Source organism: Stenella coeruleoalba (assembly GCF_951394435.1).
Source record: "Stenella coeruleoalba genome assembly, chromosome: 11".
Taxonomy (NCBI): Eukaryota; Metazoa; Chordata; class Mammalia; order Artiodactyla; family Delphinidae; genus Stenella; species Stenella coeruleoalba.
Genome location: NC_137157.1, coordinates 84,572,890 through 84,595,647, shown reverse-complemented (window position 1 = coordinate 84,595,647; position 22,758 = coordinate 84,572,890). Strand labels below are relative to the sequence as shown.

The following is a 22,758-nucleotide window of genomic DNA, read 5'->3' as shown; positions in this document are numbered from 1 at the left end:
AACTTTATGCCCATTGACCACACAGAAGAAAAATATATTAAATGAGTATATTCTAATTTCATTGAAAGAAAATTATCAAACTTCCATGTGTCATATATTGAATTAGATGAATCACCTTCCACTTTTTCTAACCTTTCCCCTGCCTCTCTCTCTTTCTTTCTCAGGACTGGGACCAGCCAGTTGTCAAGTCTAACCAAAACTGTACTGTAAAAATACAAAGAATACAAGATGCTTTATTATTGTAAGACTGCAACCATATAAAAAAGTATGCGTGGCAGTATACCACTTTGTGGTTCGTTTGGCGGAGAGAGTTTTCATCAGCTAAAAGTATGATTTTTGGTTTGTTTGTTCTGTTTTTGTGTTCTTATAGTTGCTTTGTATGGAGTTGGTTTAATTTTTTGCTATTCCTGGGCATTTAACACATAATATGAATGCCCAATTCAGCCAGGATATGGACGTACAGTTTCTTTTAAATAAATGAGTTTATGGTAATGTTGGAGAGTGAAAAAAAAAAAAAGAAAAAAGTATGTGTGGGCAGAGACTGGAAAAGTAACATCAGACATAGTTCACTGCCGTTTACTAAGCAGATACTGTGACCCACATATTGTTCTGGATGTGATTACAAAGAAGGAACAGTTCCTCTCCTGGAGGAGTCCATAGTCTCACAGCTTTTACGCAAATTGCTATAATCTCCTTTGATAAGCAACAGTGGTGCCACTTGCTGTGTCCCCAGCTTGGAGGACACCAGTGCCAGAGAAGTTAAACTATTCAGATGTCAGTGGCCCACTAGGGTTTGTGGGCCCCTAGGTAATTACTGTGGCGAATGGTAACTATCTTATTAGTGGGAACTAAGATTGTTATTGGTGTGGAAAGGAGAAAAGAGGTTTTGGTGTGTAAGAAGCAGTAGATGTCCTCCTTACATGGTTACCAAAAAATCAGTGTTGCTCTCTCTCAAGCAAAATAACTGTGAAGGTCCCAGTCAATGAGCCAGTACGTTGGGGGCAAAGTGGTCACTTGGCCTGGAGTGCTGGGATGGTTCTTGGGGTCTGCCCACCTTCCTCAGGCACAGCACTGATGTCTGTTTACAGCCACACTACCCCACATTCAGCACCTTCTCCCAGAACCCGTCCCAGTAAGGGCTGAGCTGCTTCACAGGCAAACAGATGACACGTGAAGTTTCCAGTGCCTGTCCAGGACCCAAAACACGAAAGGCTTACTCTGTCTGCTTCAGAAAGAGCCAAGACCTGAGAAGCACAAAGGCTTTCTGTCACGTCTTGAGAAGAAGAGGCAGTACTACTACCTTTCATTCGTTCTGGATGTACTAGCCCTTACCCAGGACAGACAAGGAGACTCTCTACTTCCAGATACAGGCTTGCAAAACTGGTAAAAAACAAAACGCATGCTAGGTAGGAGATTCCTTCCTAAAAAACCACCCCAAAACAGAGATATATGTATGCATGTATGTGCGTGTGTGTGCGCGCACGCGCGCACTTTTGAACCTCTTGGCTGGATTAAGAGGTTTCAATGATGCCATCGGGGCTCTTTCTCTCTTCTCCCTGCATGTCTTGGCCCTGTTTTCTTCTGTGTGAACATCAGCCTCCCACCCAATTTCAGAACAGAAACTCCCACCATCCCCCTTCCCTCATCCTGCCCTCAGGATTCAGGTTTACAGGGTCCTTAGCACCCAAATATTCAGCAAGAAAAAGATCCTTTCTTTCCCAGAGTCTCTGGAAAGGACGCCAAGAGGCTCTGCTTGGTCATATGCCTGTTCCTAGACCACAGCTGCGTTCAGGAAGCTGAGGTACTTAGATAGATCAGCTTGGGTCACACACCCACTGCTACACTGCTGAGGATTTGCGTGAAACGCAAACCAGGTAAGAGAGGCGACAATTGCTGAAAGGAAAAGGTTTTCAGAAGTCCAAAAACAAGAAAACTAACAGGTGTCTACTATACTTAGAAGGGAATAGACAAGGTTGACTTCCAAGTTTTTCCACCAGACGGATAGTGATATTTGATAGAAAAGGCAGACAGATATGTTGAAAGGTTAACTAAACCTATTGTGGTGATCATTTCCCAATACATACAAATATTGAATCATTACATTGTACACCTGAAACTAACATGTTATATGTCAGTTACACCTCAATTAAAAAAAAAAGAAAGAAAGAAAAAGAAAATGCAGAGGTAGAAGCAGTTTGAGCTTCTCCTCACATGGTTACCAAAAATACAGGGTTGCTCTGGGAGGGTTGTTTTTAAAATGTTGAATTTAAGGTGCTTGGAGGACATTCGAATGAGGTCATCTCTTGGAAACAATGAGTCAGAAGCATAGCAGAAAGACGGACGTTTAAAATATACATTTTAAAATATAAAATTGATTAGTGTTCGGGTGCACCAGGGTGTGCCGTGGAAAACCCACCACAATTCCTAAATGGAGAAGTTCTTCAGCAGAAGATCGGTAACCTGTGTTGCCTATTTTATTAATCTCCATACAATATCGAGCCCCCTAGAAGCTACACTTCCTTCAAGGCATTTCTGGCCTCTCTGTGCCGCGCTTGGACTTGGGGGTCGCCCGGACAGAGGCTACTGGGCCTCCGGGACCCTGCGAGCAACCCGCGGACTACAATTCCCGGCGTGCCCCGCGAGGGCGCGGGGACGTGGCGGTGGGCGGGGCCGGGAACAGCCACCCCCGCTAGCGGTCGGGCGGGGAGGTCGGGCGGCGCCGAGCTGAGGTGGCGAGAGAAGAGCTCCCGGATGTGGAGAAGCTGGGGAGAAGGCGTGGGAGGAAGATGGACTCGGTGGAGAAGGGGGCCGCCACCTCCGTCTCCAACCCGCGGGGCCGGCCCTCCCGGGGTCGGCCGCCAAAGCTGCAGCGCAACTCCCGCGGGGGCCAGGGCCGAGGTGTGGAGAAGCCCCCGCACCTGGCGGCCCTAATCCTGGCCCGCGGCGGCAGCAAAGGCATCCCCCTGAAGAACATTAAGCACCTGGCGGGGGTCCCGCTCATTGGCTGGGTCCTGCGTGCGGCCCTGGACTCGGGGGTCTTCCAGAGGTGCGCATGTGCGAGAGTGGGCGGTGCGGCCTGGGCGGGGGTCGTGAGGGGGAGCCGGGCCGCCGGAGGGGCAGGGGCTCCGGGGGGCAATCGCCCCCGGAAGGGGTGTGCAAGATCCGGGGTGTCTGGGCCCCGGCTGGCAGCCGGGGGAGGAGGGGCTCCAGCTTCTTCCTTGTTCCGTAGCTGCTAGTAGCCATGAACTTGGGACCGTTCCTGTCTCCGCCCTTGAGAATAACATCCGTAAAGGGGGAGATTTCCTCTTCTCTACTGTCTGCGCTGCCCGGGTTGACCTCTCAGGGTAAAGGAAAGGAGTCCACCCTTGTGAAACGTCTGCGATAATCTGTGAACTCCTTTAGGCAGTGGCCGTTGGCTTTCCCCTGTTGCCCGGCGTCTGATACCCACCTGGTGCTGTTCGATTAAGGAGGCATCGGGTTCATGAATGGAGTGGGCTGTCAAGGCTTTTCTCATTTCAAGCTCAGCTTGGAGATCCTTTCCTGACCTTTGGAAAATACTCTAAGCTATCTGCCTGTGAGTCAGCACAATCTAGACAGCTCCCCACATTTGTATGTAGGTGCGAGAGTGGAAAACCGCACCGCTGGACTGTTTGATGAAATGCTTATAAATGGTTTGATCATACCTTTGGAACCTCGTTTGTCCTAAGGACAGTTTTAATTGTGCATCATTTAGAGACATGGCCATATGCCGTATTGGCCAGGAGTTACAAGCTTATGTCATTCATAAAAGAAGGGAGATAGAATTCTGTGCCAAGAATGAACTTACACATGGTAATTTCAACCTAATTATGCTTGAATTTGTTACCGTGGAAAGTAAATTATTTTCACCTTTTTGATGTTTGGGTTTTGGTTTTTAAAGAGATGGCTGTTTTTGGAGCATATTAATTACCTACATTAATATATGGATAAATGATTTTCACTTAACTGTTCTTGTTTACAAAGGAGGTACCAAAAAAGTATAAATTTACTAATTTAATGTTTTTATCCAAAGGAAGTCCTGGGTGGTGCAAGGTAAATAAGAGCTGGCACACAGAATATAACAGTAATGTAACAGGAAGTGTGCAAAGGAGTGATAAAGAAAGACTGGGGGATTTGGTTCAGTTCAGTAAACACTGAACCCTAATTTCTGCCATACACATCCAAGGGAACAGCAAGATGTGTGTGACATGGTTCTTTCCGTGTTAAGCTCACAGACTTTTGGACATTTTTACCTCCTTACAAAGGGTACACACTGGGGAAAAAAAAAAAGGACCGAGAGAAGGTGCATCCAGTTAGTAGTGATGTAGTAAAATCCTATTTTTGTGACAAGCTAGAGAGGAATATCACATTCATAATAGATTGAGAACAGAATGCATTCACAACTCCAGTTGCATATGTCTAGAAACCCCTTTCAAACTGGCTAAACAAAAAAAGGTAGGGCTTGTTTGAGATACAGATTCAAGGGCAAAAATGATTCATTCATTCAGCAAACATTTATTGACTACCTACTATGTGACAGGCACTGTTATGTGTCCTTAACCAAGGGTTATAGGAGTAGGGTCCATCCCTAGGCTGGTGGAGCTTGCATTATTATAGGGAGAAGACAGTTAATATATAAACAGTGTATACTGTACCAGGTGATAATACATATTTTTAAGAAAAAGAAAGTAAGGGGATAGTGCACTTGGTCACCATAATCCTCTATTTCTTGATTCCTCTAGATAGGCTCTCCCCTTATGGTATGGGGGTAGTTTTGCTGAGAACGGCAGAACTTCCCACACATAACAAACAACTCCATCCAAACGTCTGTGTTCAACCAAACTCTGTCATGGTTTCTAGCAGCTTAAGGCCTTGTTCTTAGGATGATCCCAGCCCCCGAAAATGCGTGCTCAGTGCTGCCGGGAGAATTTACCTATGTTCTTCTGGCAGATAGCCCCTGGATGCCCTCTTAAAACAGTTAATTTAGAAAGCTTGCAGTTATACATCCCTCTCTGCCCTTTGAGTTCTAATCTACCACCCAGAAGGGGTAGATTTGAATTTAATTGACTTATTCTGAAGCTGCAGTCAGTTTGGAGCAGCCTTCCTGCTTCTCCCCTTCTGCCTCCTTCAACAAATATGTACCCTATGAAGGAACTGGGGAAAACCGTAGCTTGCCTGATTTGTGTTTTTCGGGCCTGGAGATTATTTTGTTCAAAATCATTTTGACTTAATTTAGTTTCTGGCCGGCTTAGAATCAAAGCTAACAATACTTTCAAGGTTGCTAACTTTGCACACTAACTTGGAGAGCTAACAGTCAAGAAAGATGCTGAGATAATATTTTCATTTAGTAAAAAGCTATTGTTTGAGCTGAGTTTTTAAGAGCTTGGTTTCAACAGTGGTTGAGTGCTGTGTAAGTGAATCTCAGAGTAAATTGATTTTTTAAAATGTTGCCTAACGTGAAAGATAAACATAAGTTTTGGTTTCATTTCTAGGGTGTGGATTTATGATTAATGAAAGGCCATGCTATGTTGTCCTTGAAATGGCAGCTTATGATTTGAAGTTTCTGTCGTAGGATCATGGTTGATACTCCTGTTCATCCTGTTAGATGTAGTATGACTTCATCTGAGGCTAAAGCCATTGATGTTGAACTCTGACATTTACTTTATACTTGATTTTAAATTTAAAGCCATTGACATTGAACTTTGACATTTACTTTATACTTGATTTTAAATTTAAAGCCATTGGCGTTGAACTTTGACATTTACTTTATACTTGATTTTAAATTTTATTAGCCCTGTTTGTTCATTTGCTCATTCTTTCTCTTTTGCCCTGCCTCATCTGATGCCCCTAAACCAAGGGAGAATGATTGACTGACTTAGTCCTTCTAATAAATGATGATCATTGTATTTTAAGTGTACCTATAAGATGCTGTTTTCATATTCATAATGCCATTGCCTTACATAATACATACAAATTAGACATTTGGACCTTTGAAGGTCTGAAAGCAAAACTTCAGTTTTCCTTCCAACAGAGTCAGTGTGAGGATGAGACTGTGTAGCTGTTCCTTTATTGCCATTCCTATTTTATTATTTTCAATAGCTAACACTTAATAAACGTTTATTCTGTATTGTGGTTTATGTTGAATTCTCATAACAATCATATTAGGTAATTACTACTATTATTACCTCCGTTTTACTGAAAATTGAGGCTTAGGGAGATTTGACCTAGAGTCATAAAGCTAGCTTGTGGTAGAGCCGGGATTTGAAGCCCTTCCTTCAGAGTCCATGCTCTTAACCATCTACTGTTTCATTCATTCAACAAATTGAGCACCTGTTATGTAGCAGGCACTATAAAAATACCTTGTAAAAAGTAAAGCATTGTAGAAAGGTTAGTTATTGCTTCCTTACCTCTCGCTGTCTCTACCAATCCGCTGAGAGTTTCTCAAGAAAATGGATTATATATCCCAGTGTCCAGAGTAGGGCCTGAAACAGAATAGGCAGTCAGGAATCATTTCATGAATGAATGAATAAATGAATAATAAAAGGGAGGAAAGATGAAACACAGGCAAACCTCTTCCCAACCTCTGTTATTTCTTATTTACTGTTTAGCATTTCCAAAAGATCACTGAATCCTGAGGTGTTGAATGTTTATTACAGTAAAGATCAGGATAATAAAGTAAATGGCTTCAGTAATTTATTTCAATTAGTGATGGAAACCAGATGTCAAAAGACTCATCTCTTCCTTTTACTGTTTACTTTTTTACTGTTACCATCACCACCCTCCTTTTATCGTCTCTTTAAAAAATTCACTACATTTTTGTTGGTACTTCACTTTGTTATATAACTTTGTGACACTTTCCAGTGAAAAACTTACCCCAAAATTATTTCAGATTTTGAGATGGAGGAAAATGAGGGCTCCTATGTTGTGCCTTGCGCAGAATAACATGAGTAGGTATGACACACTTGACTCCTAGCCAATGGCTCATCTTGTTTACTAGGTTTCCTCTGAAAAACAAATTGGAGGCACTATGGGGGTTTATTGACTTTATCTCTATTAAATCATCTGCCAATAGTAAAGGCAATAAATGAAATTAAATTCATAAATGAAAGCCAGAGATGTTAGAAATTTTTCTTTAGTTTCTCTCTTTTCACTCTTGACAATTGAGCATAGATGTTTGAAACATGCAGGTTCTCATTCATTCAGTAGATACTGAATGAAAGGGGTAAAAGAAATAGAGTTGACCCTTGAACAATGTGGGGTCAGGGGTGTCAACTCCCCACCCCGGGCAGTCAAAAATCCCAGATTAGCTTTTGATCCACCAAAACTTAACTACTAATAGCCTACTGTTCACTAAAGCCTTACCAGTAACATAAACACATTGTTTTTAAAATTTAATTGATTTTTTTTAATTGAAAGATTCTTTAAATTCCTTAGTGCTTTACAATTTTCAAAAGTTTCACACATGATTTTATGTAATCCCATAATAACCCTTTTTTTTCCCCTACCCCTATATTGGCCCTCCCCCTTTCCCTCTCCCCATGAGTAACCATGAGTTTTCTATATCTGAAACACATTATGTTTTATTTAATTTTATGTTTTATTTTGTTTATGTTTTATTTATTTTTTATTATTAACACATTTTATAATATATATGTATTGTATAGTATATTACAATAAAGTAAGCTAGAGAAAAGAAAATCATAAGGAAGACAAAATACATTTACAGTACTGCACTATATCATAAGTTTACTTTGTTTACAAGATGAATCACCTGTCAGTATCAATATTGTCATATGATACAAAACTGTAGATGTTACACATATTACTAACACTGAACATCAAAAATAAAAAGATAATGTGAAAAAGAAATTCATATTTATTTACAGGTATAATGATTCGGGCATTGATAACAAAGAAGCAACAGTGTGATTGCTTTATGGTAGCCTGTTGTAATCAGTATGATTGCTTCACGGTAGCCTAGCCTATACACTAATGAATGAATCATTATAAAATTTTTATGGCATACAGTATTACAGTCATATTCATAATACAGTGTCAGAAACATTGTTCCATTTTTTAAAAAAACCACTTACCTGTGATGATGGGCAGGGTTAAAAAACAGAAAAGTAAAACATTATTAACTTTATATTAAATATCACTCATATCTATGTAAGGATAGACTGTTATCTACATATGTTTTATGCGTTCATGGCATACTTTTTTTTTTTTTCGTGTTTTTGTGGTATTATACTTAGTCATCTTGGCTGGTTTAATTACATCGTTGTTGTTTATTTTTTGGCCATGCCTCGCAGCATGTGCGATCTTAGTTCCCCAACCAGGGATCAAAACCACACCCCCTGCATTGGAAGCACGGAGTCGTAACCACTGGACCGCCAGGGAAGTCCCACCTAACTTTTTCTTATTTTTTCCAATATTACTAGGCTACACAGTTTGCGATTTTTTTCAAATTTTAGCAGACCTTCTAAAATTTTTCCAGTACATTTACTGAAAAACATTCACACAGTTCAAACCAGTGTTGTTCAAGGGTCAACTGTATATGCATATACCAAAGAAGTCATTCAGATTTCTTTGTGTAATGTCACTATAAAAACATTGTGGCTAGAGTAATACTCACATCTTCTGTTTCTAGCAGTGGGGATTTGTAAAGGTCAAGGAAACAATTCAGTACAGACTAGTACACGCCCCCAAATAATGTTTTATATTTTAGTCTTAGTCGTCATCTTATAAAGTCCAAATGGTCAACTCTGTAAGCTGTGGTTAATAGAGCTGTTCAACTAAGCTCTCCTGAGCCAATCAAGTCATGTTCTCCACATCTTTAATTGTTATCGGTGGCTTTACCCACTTGATTCTATGTTCAGATATTTATATACCCATTGTTAGTTGGCCAAAAAAAAAAAAAGAGTTGGCTTGTCTGATTGTTTTGGGCATTTAGTCTCTACTGAGCTTGAAACTCTTTGAGTGTTGTGGTTTGGCTAAGCCAAATCCATTTTTTTCTTAGCAAGTATATTAAATACACAATATTTTGGATTTTGATGGGGAATGAGAAGCAGTATCTTCTTTATTTTCTTTAGATTTGAACTTCTCGTGTTACTAGTGTCTTTGATATACCAGTAGCTTCAAAAATACCAATTATCATTTTTTTCTAACTTTATAAAACTATATCTAGGTCTATGTAAATAATATGTATATAAATAATGTTATATATAATATAAATATTTATATATGTAAATATAAATATTACATCTAGGACCACATTTTTGATTCAGACATTTTAAAATGTGGTTTACATAGAAAATACTTTATTTTTCTTTAAATTTTATATTAATTTCTATCTGTAACATTATTTTGCTGGTACAAAAACTATTCTAACATTATGTAAGCTGTATTTTTGGGGTTGCAGAGCTCCTTTTTATCTTTAATGATTTTTTTTTTAGTGATTTGGCTTTTTATTTTTTAATATCTGTACAGTGTTTGGGTTTCAACAGACCATGATGAAATTGAGAATGTGGCCAAACAATTTGGTGCACAAGTTCATCGAAGAAGTTCTGAAGCTTCAAAAGACAGTTCTACCTCACTAGATGCCATCATAGAATTTCTTAATTATCACAATGGTATGAGTTTGACTAATAGTTTATTCAAAATTTTACATAATTTCCAACTTGCCTATCATTTCACAAGACTTGTTTTAACATTTGAATTTAGATCTTAGTATTACTTGCTTGCAAAGAACTTTATTTTGATGTTCTTTTCATTTGTTTTGTCTTTTTAAGAGGTTGACATTGTAGGAAATATTCAAGCTACTTCTCCGTGTTTACATCCTACTGATCTTCAAAAAGTTGCAGAAATGATTCGAGAAGAAGGATATGATTCTGTTTTCTCTGTTGTGAGACGCCATCAGTTTCGATGGGGTGAAATTCAGAAAGGAGGTAATCTGTTGTATCAATCTTTATTTTAGCTCATTTTATGGAGAATTAATTTTTCATATGTAAATATTCTTTAGGAGTGGGGAGAGTAAAAAGGGAGCAGTAAAATAGAACATGGGATTCTTAACTCTAGTAGGTAATAACATTTATAATGTGTTCTAAATCTTGTGATTATTGAGGCAAAACAATGAGACCAAATTAATTCTCTACCAAATTACTTTTTACAAAGGATTATTTTAACCCTCTATTTGTATTTTGAGGAAGACATGTCATTTTTCTAGAGCAAATACTTTTATGTTGTTCTAGACTTGCTTGATAAACTCCGTATAAATCACAGAATTGTGGGAATAGAAGTCTTCCACCAAAAAGTTTTGGAGAACCTCAAGAATGAATTTGTGGAATTGCTTCCCAAAATTTGTAACTTCTTGTGCAAAAAGAGTTCCATAACGTTTAGCTAGAGCCTGATTTCTAGCCAGATGAAGTAGCAAAATCTGTAATAAAGAATAGAATCACCAACAAATAGGTAAATGTAACATACTTGAAGAAAGGCAGTGTGATTACTCTTCAATGCCCTGACATGTGTTGAATGTAGGAAAGCTGGTCTCTAACCTATGTTTGACTTAAAGGAGAGGGGAAGATGCAGTGAAAATGGAGAAGGTCCACAAAAGAGCAATTAAGATAAGAAGATAAAGTTATAGACAGAAAATGATGATTTTTCAGCCTCTAAATATGAATGCTGTCAAAGTCAATGCAGTATATCAATGACTAAATTTATTGATTTCATTCAAGAAGCATTTATTGAGTGTCTTCTCTGTAGCAAGTTCTACGTTAAGTTTTATATATATAATATTTTGAACTTATTCACTAAATATCAGAAATAAGATATAGGAAGGATTAAAGCTTGTAAAACACATTTTTGAACAAATCAAGGAAGCCCAGTGTTAAACTGAATATTGAGCTTTATATGATATGTGATTAAAGTTCAAAAAGTTCAAAAAGTATCCATACACATCCATAAACACAAATTTGGCAAAAATTTAGTGGAAAGCCAAGGGAATTCCTATATACCAATACTGAAGGCTTCATTTATTATATCATGTTATAATCATTAATGTTGGTATTGCTCAGCCTTCATTATTACCAACAATAATAATAAGTAAACATTATTTATTTATTGTTATGTATATTTTATATTAGTATTTTTTTAACTACTAGTAAGAATGTATCATACATTATATAAGCAGTTCTATCAATATTAAAGTTTCAATAATTTAGTGGGGAAGTATTCATTTTTCTGTAATAATTCCATGAGAGTAATTTCTCAACCACATTAGATAAATAACACATATATTGTATTTCTATAGAAGCTCATAGTGAGCAAGTAGATTTAAAGGGCTCAAATACTGAACTATGGGTACTTTATAACAAATTCAGTTCTTTTGAAACTATTTTAAGGTTGCCTTTATGTCCTCCCAAAGCATTATATTTGTATAAATAGTTTAAAACTTTAATTGCTCAGAATTTCTCTGTAAGATACCTTATTTTTCTATTATCGTTATTGAAAAGCAAAGATAAATCATCAGAATTATTAGAGGTTTTGTTTCTTTAAAAAAATCTTTTAAATTGTTTATTTAGATACAGAAATATTCTACCTTCTGAGTTCATTTTTATTTGCTTTTTAAAAAAATTACTGAATGAACATTTTCAGTGCTCAAAGCACCTGGGACTTACTGTAGCTTTTTGCTTTTAGTTCGTGAAATGACTGAGCCTCTGAATTTGAATCCAGCTAAACGACCTCGTCGACAAGACTGGGATGGAGAATTATATGAAAATGGCTCGTTTTATTTTGCTAAAAGACATTTGATAGAGATGGGTTACTTACAGGTTTGTGCCCTCATTTTGCAAAAACCTTTCAAACCCTTTTATCTATATACTTTGAGTTCTAAGAAAGAAGTATGCACATAAAGGAAAGTATTAACCCCTAGGGGAAAAGCAGTAACTGACAAGATTTATCATCTGAGGCATTTATCCTGCACACTTACCCCAAAATGATCTTTGGGGTTCATTCAGTGAATATGGGAAAGATTCTGCTACAGTTGCAACATTAAGATAAGAAATGAAACAAGTATTGAATGTTCTATATGTGTCCTGGTATTCATATTATTTCATTCAAAACTCTGTTTTTAATCCATAGTTGTATTACTGTCAAGTTGTGGTTGTACAGTTGAATAACCTTTATTACTTTGAAAAGAGACAAAAAACACAACAGTATAGTAGAGGTGAAAGAGCACCAACCTGGGCATCAGGAAAACTGGAATATATTGTAGTAAAATCTCTATAACTATTTAACCTTGAATATATCATTTTATCTGTTCTGAGTCTTAATGCTCTCATTTTACAATAAGGGAGTTGGATGTCTCTCTCATCTTTAGAGCCTGTGTGGTTACATCATATACTATTTGTTCATTTTGGTTATAGCTATTCTTTATTCAGCACTTACTATGGACCCAGGACTATATGAAATACTACATAGGTTATCTTATATAACGGAATAAAATGGATTTTCCTAGTTCTGTTTCAGAGGAGGAAATAGCAGCTCTGAAAAATGAAGCAATTGGCTCAAAGCAAAAACAAGTTGTGAATGGCACTGTTAGGATTTGGATTCAGGTCCTATGTTACTCAAAAAATAGCATTTAAGAACCCCCGAACTCCATTCTTTATAGTAAAAATTCTAATGTGACTCATTCTCTAAGGGGAAGGAATTTTTCCAATCTTCTGGTCAGTAGGCGAACTGTAGACTGGCTGTTCAGTTAAGTTTGAGTATTCAGGAAAATTAGATTTGACATCTATAGATACCACCCTCCATAAGCTCTTTGCTAAGGGGGAATGTGATTTGACCCTTTCCTAAAGTGTGGAGAAAAGTAGCTTTCTCATTGTAACAAGATTTGTAAAGAGACTGACAATTCTGAAAAATGAAAATTTCTAGTGATTGATATTGACCTTCAAATGATTACAATCAGGAAAGGCCTCACTCCTCTTGCCCCACACCCCAGGATCATGACACTGTTCCTACCTTTACCCACATGTGACCCAGACAATTATTGTCCACTCCCATCTGTAGCTCAGGGATCTAAGGCAGTTCTGTACAGTAGATACTACAGTTCCTTTTCCTCCCCAATCTTACCCCTATTGCAAATAGGAACAGAAGTTCCAAAAACATTTATACTACTGCTTTTGGATGATGATGGGAGAGACTACCAGAACAAAGGGGATACAATTAGGGATTCCCAGAAAATTCCTTGTGGTCAGAATACTGGAGAATGTATATTATTTCTACTCTGTTTCAGTCTTTAAAATCTATTTAAAGAAAAATGGGAACTTGCACTGTGTAAATAGAATTTGAAAAATGTCAAGGTTGTTTGTTTTATGTGGTTTGAATATATGGAAAACAATAAGCTCTCCCCTCCAAAAAAAATTATTTGTTGTATGTCTGGTATTACTGGCTTATTCATTTTTCTTAGTACTATAGAAGTGGATTCATTGTTCTGTATTGTAATAAACTTTTTGATATGTGTGAATGCATGTTGACAACAGTCCTCATGGCACCTGTGCTATCTTTAGGGTGGGAAAATGGCGTACTACGAGATGCGAGCCGAGCACAGTGTGGACATAGATGTGGACATTGACTGGCCTATTGCAGAACAAAGAGTTTTAAGGTGAAAACAAGATTGTATAGCCTTTGCACTAGACCACAATGAATGATTTTTAGTAGATACATTTAAATTCACTTGTGGACAACTGATTTTTGATCCTCCAATCTTAGGATCTTTTGTAATTATTTTGCTTATGTGAGGAAGACATATACATAAAATATGCCTATAGATGGCTTATTCAGTAACTTGAGAAGCACATAATCTGGTTAGACCACACTTAAAATCCTTGCACTGTAAGTTGAAGTGTATATGTGAGGTTACTTGGAAAGGTAATGTTTGAGTAATTAAATGGAAACGGGTTATCAAGTTTACTGGTGTTAGCCAGATGAGAGATTAGTATCACACTAAAATTCAAAAGTCTATTTTGGTTTCTTTTAGATTTGGCTATTTTGGCAAAGAGAAGCTGAAGGAGATAAAACTTTTCGTTTGCAATATTGATGGATGTCTAACCAATGGCCACATTTATGTATCAGGAGACCAAAAAGAAATAATATCTTACGATGTAAAAGATGCTATTGGGATAAGTTTATTAAAGAAAAGTGGTATTGAGGTATGTGCCCCCTGAACATAGCAATGCTTTTTAAGATTGTGATTTAAGGTCAAGGAACACGTGAGGGAAATAAGAGATTTACGTTTTTAGTATTATCAATTAAAATATCTGAAATTTAGCTTTCACATGCCTAGAAAATTGTGCTATTTACTTTTAGATGAGCAGAATTAGTAATTTGTCTATCAATAAATAATATTTCTTATTTTTTTAATGAGTATGATAGTAGGTGCTATCTAGTATTTCTGATAGGATTTTGCAACCAGAAAGATTTCATAGAAAATAGGTGTCAGCATTTGGAGAAAAGCAAATCTCAGGTGGATTTTTTAAATGTAGCTTATTCTTATGATTGAAAATTTTAATTCAAAATAACAATACTTATGTGTATTTTCAAAAATGAAGTTTAAGATGATTTCTTAGAATTCACTAGAAATCTTAAATACGTGTTTCTGAGCAGCATGAGAGACAAGTTAGACTTTCCTCTGAATAAATTGAATTATTGGAGAATCTTAGATTGTTATCAGACAATGTGTATTTTATTTTTTACCTGTAGATAGAATCCTTTCCACTGTAGAAAACAGTCTTTCGCCTTTATTGGACTACTAGCAATCAAATGTGTTAAAGCTTCATCATTTTAAAATAAATTAGTTGATTTTACTTAATTAGTCCTTCAGACTACTCACTTGTGATTTGTATTATTTAAAAGGTGTTATTATGAGAGATTTCTGTTTTCTCATTTTGCCCTTTTTTTTTTTCTTAAGGTGAGGTTAATCTCAGAAAGGGCCTGTTCAAAGCAGACTCTCTCTTCCTTAAAACTGGATTGCAAAATGGAAGTCAGTGTACCAGACAAGCTTGCAGTTGTAGATGAATGGAGAAAAGAAATGGGCCTGTGCTGGAAAGAAGTGGCGTATCTTGGTTGGTGTCCTTCTATTCAGCCATAATAATGGATTGAAGATTTCTGATATATAGGAAGTACATTCTGAATATATTTTGCTATTATTAAAATGTACATAGATTTGACTCCCCAGATTCCATTTCCAGGAAAGAAATTGAACAAATATGCCAATAATGGAGGGAAAAAAAGAACCCACCTAAATATCCTGCACAAATAGATTTATGCAACCATTAAAAACAATGCTGTAATATGTATTCCTTGACATGGTCACAAGTTTTTCACTTTAGCATTAAGCAAGTATATTTATCAGGTGTCTCCTCTATGTATACCTGGAACTGGTTGCTGGGACTTATTGCTTACAGGGTTTACAGTCTAATGATGTCAACATTTTTGAATATCAGTAATGAAAAGTTATTAAAATACATAATAACTATAAACCGTGTATGAGATAAATATTTACAAGGATAATATGGGCCTCAAAAGAAGAAGCACAGGGATGCTTTGGGGGCACGTGATCCGGGGACTTCAGGAGTAGCCTTTGAATCACATGTGAAGATTCAGTGGAGAAAAATACTATAGAACCTTTGATAGAAAATGATCCAATTTTTGTAAGAAGAAAACAATTTTAATGGAACATATAACAAATCCCAGCTGTACTTACTATTACCTGTGCAACCTTAAGCAGCTTCTCTAAGCCTTAAGTTTTCCTATTTATAGTATAAACACAAATCAAACTTCATAAGGTTATTGGGAAAGAAATTGAAGATAATATAAAATCCTTAAAATAGTGTATGCATTTAGTAATAAGTGTATATCATTTATATAAGTAAAACTGTAAAATATATATGCCAAAGTACAGTGATTATCCATAAATAATAATAATTAGCCTAGTTTTGATTTTTTTTGCCTTCGTTTATTTTTTTTTTAAAGTTTCTACCAAGAATATGCATTACTTATATCACATAAGGAAAAAAGTATAAAAAGTAGAGGTTAGAAAATCAAGAAAATAGAGAATAAACTCCAAATTTTTATTTTAAAAATCAGAGCAGTATTTTGTGTCAGCTACATAAATGTATAAAAGCGTATTCCTTTAAAATGTTGACACTTTTTTTCTCCCAATTTTATTGAGATATAACTGACTTACAGCACTGTATAAGTTTAAGATCTACAGCACAGTGACTTAACTTACATACATCATGCAGTGATTATCACAGTAAATTTAGTGAATATCCATCATCTCATATAGATACATATGAGATAATAAAAATATGTTTTCCCTGTGATGAGAACTCTTAGGATTAATCTCTTAACATACTGCTTTAATGAGTATAGCTTTTGAAAACAGGGAACATGATTCCTTCAGCTCTGTTCTTCTTTCTCAAGATTGTTTTGTCTATTTGGGGTCTTTTGTTTCCATAAAAATTTTAGTTTTATTCTAGTTCTGTGAAAAATACCTTTGGTATTCTGGTAGAGGGATTGCATTGAATCTGTAGATTGCCTTTGGTGTAGTTATGATCATTTTAACAACATTAATTCTTCTAATCCATGAGCACAGTATATCTTTCCATCTGTTTGTGTCATCTTCAGTTTGTTTTGTCAGTGTCTTAAAGAGTTTTCTGAGTGCAGGTCTTTTACTTCCTTAGATTTATTCCTCGGTATTTTATTCTTTTTGATGAAATACTAAATGGGATTGTTTTCTTAATTTCTCATTCTGAGAGTTCATTATTAGTATATATAGAAACACAATAGACTTCTATGTATTAATTTTGTATCCTGCAACTTTACTGAATTCATTTATTAGTTCTAATAAACACTTTTATAAATAAAATTTAATAAAGTTTAGTTTCAGGGGTGGGTTATGCAAAGAAATACTTTAATTTTTATCATCTTTCATTGAAAACAATTCAAATTTCAATACATTTAATAATAAAAGAAAAAATTTCAGTCGATAAATGTAGAACAGATTTAAAACAAACACTCTTAACCAACATTTATTAGTAGTATTTAGTCTATATTATAGTAATAGTTATATGCAGAATGGTGAATGTTAGATCCTGGGAGCTTCTGAAATTCATCCTACCAAAAAAATAAAATAAGAGGGGGAGGTGGAGAAACTAATAAGCAAGGCAGGGAGAGAAAGGATGTAGTTATGTCAATGTGATGGTAATTTTTCAACAAGCAGCATACAAATCAGAGAGAACTGTTAGAGACTTAATATGTATAGCAACAAAATGCACTATGTGGACCTTTTTTGGTTTCTGATTCAAATAAATCAACTTTTTATAGTTGATTTATAGACAATTTTGAGACAGCTGAGGATATTTGAGGATGTACTAGGTTATTAGATGATATTAAGGAATTAGTGTTGATTTTGTTGGTTGGATGATAATATGTCAGTTTCTTAAAAATATATGTATTATAGACAGATGGCAAAGTTTATGGGTAAAGTATGTTTTCTGGGAATTCCTTCTTCTCCCTTTCCTCCAAAAAACTTGGGGGGCAGGGAATGGACAAGAATATTGATAAATAATGCAAAACATTAATAATTACATAAATTTGGGATTCTTGCATGTTTGAAATTTTCCTTAATAAAAAGTTTAAATAATTATAGTTTATATTAGATTTCTAGTAATTGTAATATGCATGGCAAGCAGAAAGTATACTCCATTCTCCTCTAATTGATAAGCGTTTATTATGAATTACTTAGGAAAAACCCTAGACCTTAAGTATTTATTATACTTGGAAATGCTTTTATTTTTGTTCCATCTAATCTGTAGTATTCTAATATACAGTGTCTGAAGTTGCCAGAATCACTTACTGATTGCTGTTTGCATTACTTAGGAAGAAAATTCCTTCTCTCTTTAAATATTCAACCAGTGTTTCTTTAACTTGATAGGAAATGAAGTGTCTGATGAGGAGTGCTTGAAGAAAGTGGGCCTCAGTGGCGTTCCTGCTGATGCCTGTGCCGCTGCCCAGAAGGCTGTTGGATATATTTGCAAAAGCTATGGTGGCCGTGGTGCCCTCCGAGAGTTTGCAGAGCACGTTTTCCTACTAATGGAAAAGGTTATTAATTCATGCCAAAAATAGAAATTAGTGTTATGTTGGAAAAGAAAGTATACAGCCTTCTTCAGCCACTTTTCTTTTATTTTTGATTAAGTACAATTCCATGCTGTAATGTTAACAGAGAGTGTGATCTGATTTGTGATATATCTTAATATCTTTTAAAGCAGAGTCTTCTCAAACTGTCACTCTAAAACCTTCTATGAAATAACTGTGCTGTACTTTTCTCTTTATGCAGGATCATTATTTAGAGATTGATCACAGTCTCTCTCAGATTTTTAGTAAATGCAAGTAAGAACATCATCAAAATTGACTTTGTATTGTATCCTGTAAAATTGTGTGTTTGTGTGCTCTTAATGATGCTGAAACTTTATTTATTTTGGGACAGTTTGTCTGGTAAGACATGCCCTTCTATTAATAAAATTACATTTCACAAACTTGATGAAAACTGTCTTGTTGCTATAGATTTACCAAACATTGCCTTATTTCCTTTAAACACTGACCATGCAGTCAGCGATTTACCAAACATTGCCTTATTTCCTTTAAACACTGACCATGCAGTCAGCGTGAGAAACAAGCCACTAAATACCAGCTGTAGAGCATCCGATTGTACTTCATATATGGATCCATACAGCACATAAATACAAATACAGATGTCTGAAGAAATTCATGTATTGTGAAGGTTGTATATTGGTTTGTAGTAAATCGTTTGCAGTCACCTCGGAGATCATGGTAATTTTGTGTACTAAATTTGGCTATTATCACAATTTTACAGCCAGCACAAATCGCTCTCCTACCTGGTTAGATTCCAAGAATGGGACATTAGCTCATAATTGCGGATGCTTACCTAATAAAAACACTAACCATTTCTTGTGGAACATTTTCATCTATTTCCACTATAAAAAGAGTTCATGTAAAACTCTAGCAAGAAGCAAGCCATTCACGTGGCGCTATATAGGAAGCTGTTTTCCAGTCAAGGCTGGGTGGATCTGTACAGTTCAGAGTCTGCCCCTATAGGCCAGACATAAGTTGGAAAAAAAAGGACCATCTTCTACCTTAATTTCCTTTACATCTTGTCCTGGTTTTACTCCCATCTTTCTTGCTTTTCCACTGCTAACTCTATGTTCTCCCATCCCCTTAAATTTACACATTCCCCAAGTTCTAAACGCAGCTCTTGTTCTTCCCGAAGACCACATCTCTATTCAGTATTTCGGCTATAACCTCCATGCAGATGACTCCAAAATCTAATGACTCCAAAACCTAATCTCTGTTGTGAGATCTGGTTGCGTTTCAAGTTCTTTGTATTATAGGCCAGACTCCTGTACCTCATCTCTCAAATGTCTGATTTTATCATTGGGACATCACAGCCTTCCTCAGTTTCTCCTTTTCATTTCTAGTCAGACACTAAATCTTGAGCTTGATACTACTAGCCCAGTGTCCCTGCAGTTTATCTAATACTATTGCTAGATTAATTATGTATTTGCTGTTATCATTTACAAAATCTGTAGTGACTCCATGCTGACCACAGAATGTAGTCAAACATTTCCCAGTCTGAATGTACTCTGGACACAATATTTCCAGCTTCGGTTCCTACTGATTCTTGTGCGGTTCTCCACCCCAATCAAGCTATTCTGTGTAATTCTCCAACCATGCCTCTATTAGCCTATTCTCAAGTCTTATATTTAATCACCACATGAGTCACTCATTCCTAAAAAAACGTCCTGACAAAATACCTCCTGTAAATACCATGTATAAGTAGAGATTATACTGGAGTCCTTGTTTCATTCCCCTCACCCAAAGCCAAATACAAAGAGACAGTTCAGACCACATTGTGACTCTTAGTTCCTGTGTGCCCAATAGTAGGGAAACTTAGCCAAGAAAATATATCTTCAGCTCTGACATGTAAAGAACTTCGAAGTTGCCAACCCCTTCCCCTTCCAGTTTGTTCAACAAGACAAACTGGCCAAAATCAATGACAATCACATCCAGAGATAGAGCACCTGATATTGGTTTGCCTAGAGCAAAACCTGCTGGATGCCATAAACTGACGGGAACATTTAGTAATTTTGCAAATTGCCAGAAGTTGTGTGGAACTAATGTGAGAGTGAGAAACTCCTAGAAACTGCAGTCATGGGAGGTGGGAGTGGGACACACTTTCCCTCCAGAAATGCCAGCAGGTTATCACAAAACGGTCTGAGGATTCAAGAAAAATCCCTTTATGGTCCTGATAGGAGAAACCCTATCTCCCTAAGAAAGGACTACTCCAGTAGGAAGGACATCTCCCCAGAGGGCAATACAGAAGACTTACCCCAACAGGGAGAAGGGAACTCTGCTCCACTCCAACCTCTCTGTCTCACCTAAGGTGGGGAAATTCCCCCTTATTCAACAGGGGAGAGGACATCAAGGAAATAGAGAATGCTGCAGGCAGGAAAAACAGTAGCAGCAGGAGGAAGAAAGCTCTACATTGTAGGAGAGACAGAAACACCTGTGAAGGCATATTCCCAAGACAAGCCCACTAAGAGACCAAGTCTTAGAAGATTTTAGAATGCTGCCCGTCTTCTACACCCTATGCTACACCAATATGTTGCTAGTATGATAACAGTGGATTACAGCTTAAAAGACTACAAGACACAGACTTTCTCTGAGGAGAAATAAAAAAAGGAAGTCCCAAAATCAAAACCAAGGACATGGAGGAATTTGAAGTCTCTGGTCCCTATAGCTACAGGAAAGAGTAAATACAGCCCAACTCCTAGAAAGATTAACATAAATCTTCATACTAGAGACTTTGTGTCTTGGTACCCATTACCCAATAACATACATGGCTTTCAACAGCAAAATTTTAAAGCATACAAAAGGCAAGAAAAAGCAGAGTCTGAAGAGAAAAAGCAATCATCAGATCCAGACTCAGATATGACACACTTGTTAGTATTATCAAATAGGCAATTTAAATAGCTATGATTAATATCTAAAAGGATGTAATGAGAAAAGTACCCAACATGAAAGACCAGAAAAGTAATGTCAGTAGAGAGATGGACACTATAAGAAAGAATCAGAAGTAAATGCTAGAAATCAGACACAGGAACAGAAATGAAGAATGCCTTTGAGAGTGGGTGAGTAGACTTGAAACAGCTGAGGAAAGAATGGGCGAACTTAAATATTAGCTGATTTTATTTTGTGTTTCTCTATACATCTGAATTACATGTTTATTTTATTACATTTTGTTTTTTTCCAGTTTCATTGAGCTATACTTGACATATAACATTTTGTAAGTTTAAGGTGAACAACGTGATGATTTGAAATATGTATGCATTGCAAATGATTATCACAATAATGTTGGCACATCCATTACCTCACACAGCTACCATTCCGTGTGTGTGTGTGTGTGTGTGTGTGTGTGGTGAGAACATTTAAGATCTACTCTCTTAGCAGCTTTCAAGTGTACAACACAGTATTGTTAACTACAGTCACCATGCTGGACATTAATTCCCAGAAACTTACATATCTTATAACTGGAACTTTGGACCCTTTGACCAACATCATCTGTTTCCCTTATTCCCCAGCCCCTGGCAACCACCAGTACACTCTCTATTAATTCGTTTGGTTTTTTGGTTGCTTTTTTTTAGATTCTACATATAAGTGAAATCACATGGCATTTGTCTTTCTCTGTCTGGCTTATTTCACTTAGCATAAGTGCCCTTAAGTTTCATTAGTGTTGGGCAAATAGCAGAATTTCCTCCTTTTTATGGCTGAATAATATTCCACTGTATATATCTATATACCACGTTTTCTTCATTCACCATTGATGGACACTTAGGTTGTTTCCATGTGTTATGAACTTGTCAAGTTAACACTTAATAAGTGGATCACATAGATATGTGGTCAACCAAGGTAGTGACACAGGAGACTCCTGAACTCCTCACACCAACACAACAAATGTACAGCTACATATAGAGCAATTTCCTTCAAAAGAAATCCAGAAATTAGCTGAGTGATTCCTAAACATCAGACAAATGAGAAAATACACACATTGAAACTGGTAAAAAAGGCTGAGACACACTCTTGCTATAAACCCTACTCCCAGCACAGTAGGGGACGATCACGAGGGAACTCCAACTACCAGTTTCTGCCAGAAGAGTGAAGAGTTTGGACATTACATTTAGCACCCAAACTTTTAAGACGCCCACACAATAGATGGGACCCCAAAACACCTAACTCTGAGAGCCAGTGAGGCTTGCATACATGAGACCCAAAAGACTATCGCAAAAGAAGAAGCAATAGTTAATGCGCATATGAGAACTTGACAAAGCTATCCCACCAGGGCTCAGTGCAGACAAAAACACCCATCTCACACTTTTTCCCTGGAAGCACCTTAACTACATTCTTTACCAGCTGCTGCCTGAGAGTCCAGTCTTGGTAAGACATATGTTTCTAGGAATTTATCCACTTCTTCTAGGTTATCCAATTTGTTGGAATATAATTTTTCACAGTAACCTTTATAATCCTTTGTATTTTTGTAGTGTCAGTTGTAATGTCTCCTCTTCCATTTATACTTTTATTTGAGTCCTCTCTTTTTTCTTTTTG

At 36.7% G+C, this 22,758-nt stretch overlaps 2 protein-coding genes across 12 annotated transcripts in view; one reads left to right on the top strand and one right to left on the bottom strand.

Annotated features, from left to right (window-relative positions):
• The window catches only part of ABCC9 (ATP binding cassette subfamily C member 9), a 331,111-nt gene that overhangs the window by 243,502 nt on the left and 64,851 nt on the right, over positions 1–22,758 (bottom strand). For 8 of the 10 annotated variants that reach the window (XR_013830487.1, XM_079936823.1, XM_079936819.1 and 5 more), the window contains one exon: positions 6,426–7,022. The gene's annotated coding sequence lies outside the window, so the exon portion shown is untranslated. The remainder of the gene's footprint in view (positions 1–6,425; positions 7,023–22,758) is intronic. The other 2 variants (XM_079936822.1, XM_079936818.1) reach the window with 2 other exon arrangements.
• CMAS (cytidine monophosphate N-acetylneuraminic acid synthetase) lies at positions 2,595–18,621 on the top strand. Of its 2 annotated transcripts, XM_079936830.1 has the most exons (8): positions 2,595–3,046; positions 9,508–9,650; positions 9,810–9,965; positions 11,713–11,846; positions 13,584–13,678; positions 14,054–14,225; positions 14,984–15,137; positions 18,014–18,621. In XM_079936830.1, exons 1-8 carry the CDS (start codon positions 2,787–2,789, stop codon positions 18,202–18,204), a joined length of 1,305 nt encoding a protein of 434 aa, XP_079792956.1. In that variant the 5' UTR covers positions 2,595–2,786; the 3' UTR covers positions 18,205–18,621. The 2 variants fall into 2 exon arrangements, with proteins under 2 accessions (XP_079792956.1, XP_079792957.1); XM_079936831.1 differs by lacking the exon at positions 9,508–9,650 and having other exon boundaries at positions 2,912–3,046; positions 18,014–18,619.

What these genes read in the sequence shown, in the direction of transcription:
- CMAS (XM_079936830.1), top strand. Translation starts at nt 2,787, where the DNA reads ATGGACTCGGTGGAGAAGGGGGCCGCCACCTCCGTCTCCAACCCGCGG. An exon ending in GCAGAACAAAGAGTTTTAAG is followed by an intron (nt 13,679 to 14,053) that starts GTGAAAACAAGA and finishes GGTTTCTTTTAG; the next exon opens with ATTTGGCTATTTTGGCAAAG. An exon ending in GAAAGAAGTGGCGTATCTTG is followed by an intron (nt 15,138 to 18,013) that starts GTTGGTGTCCTT and finishes TTAACTTGATAG; the next exon opens with GAAATGAAGTGTCTGATGAG.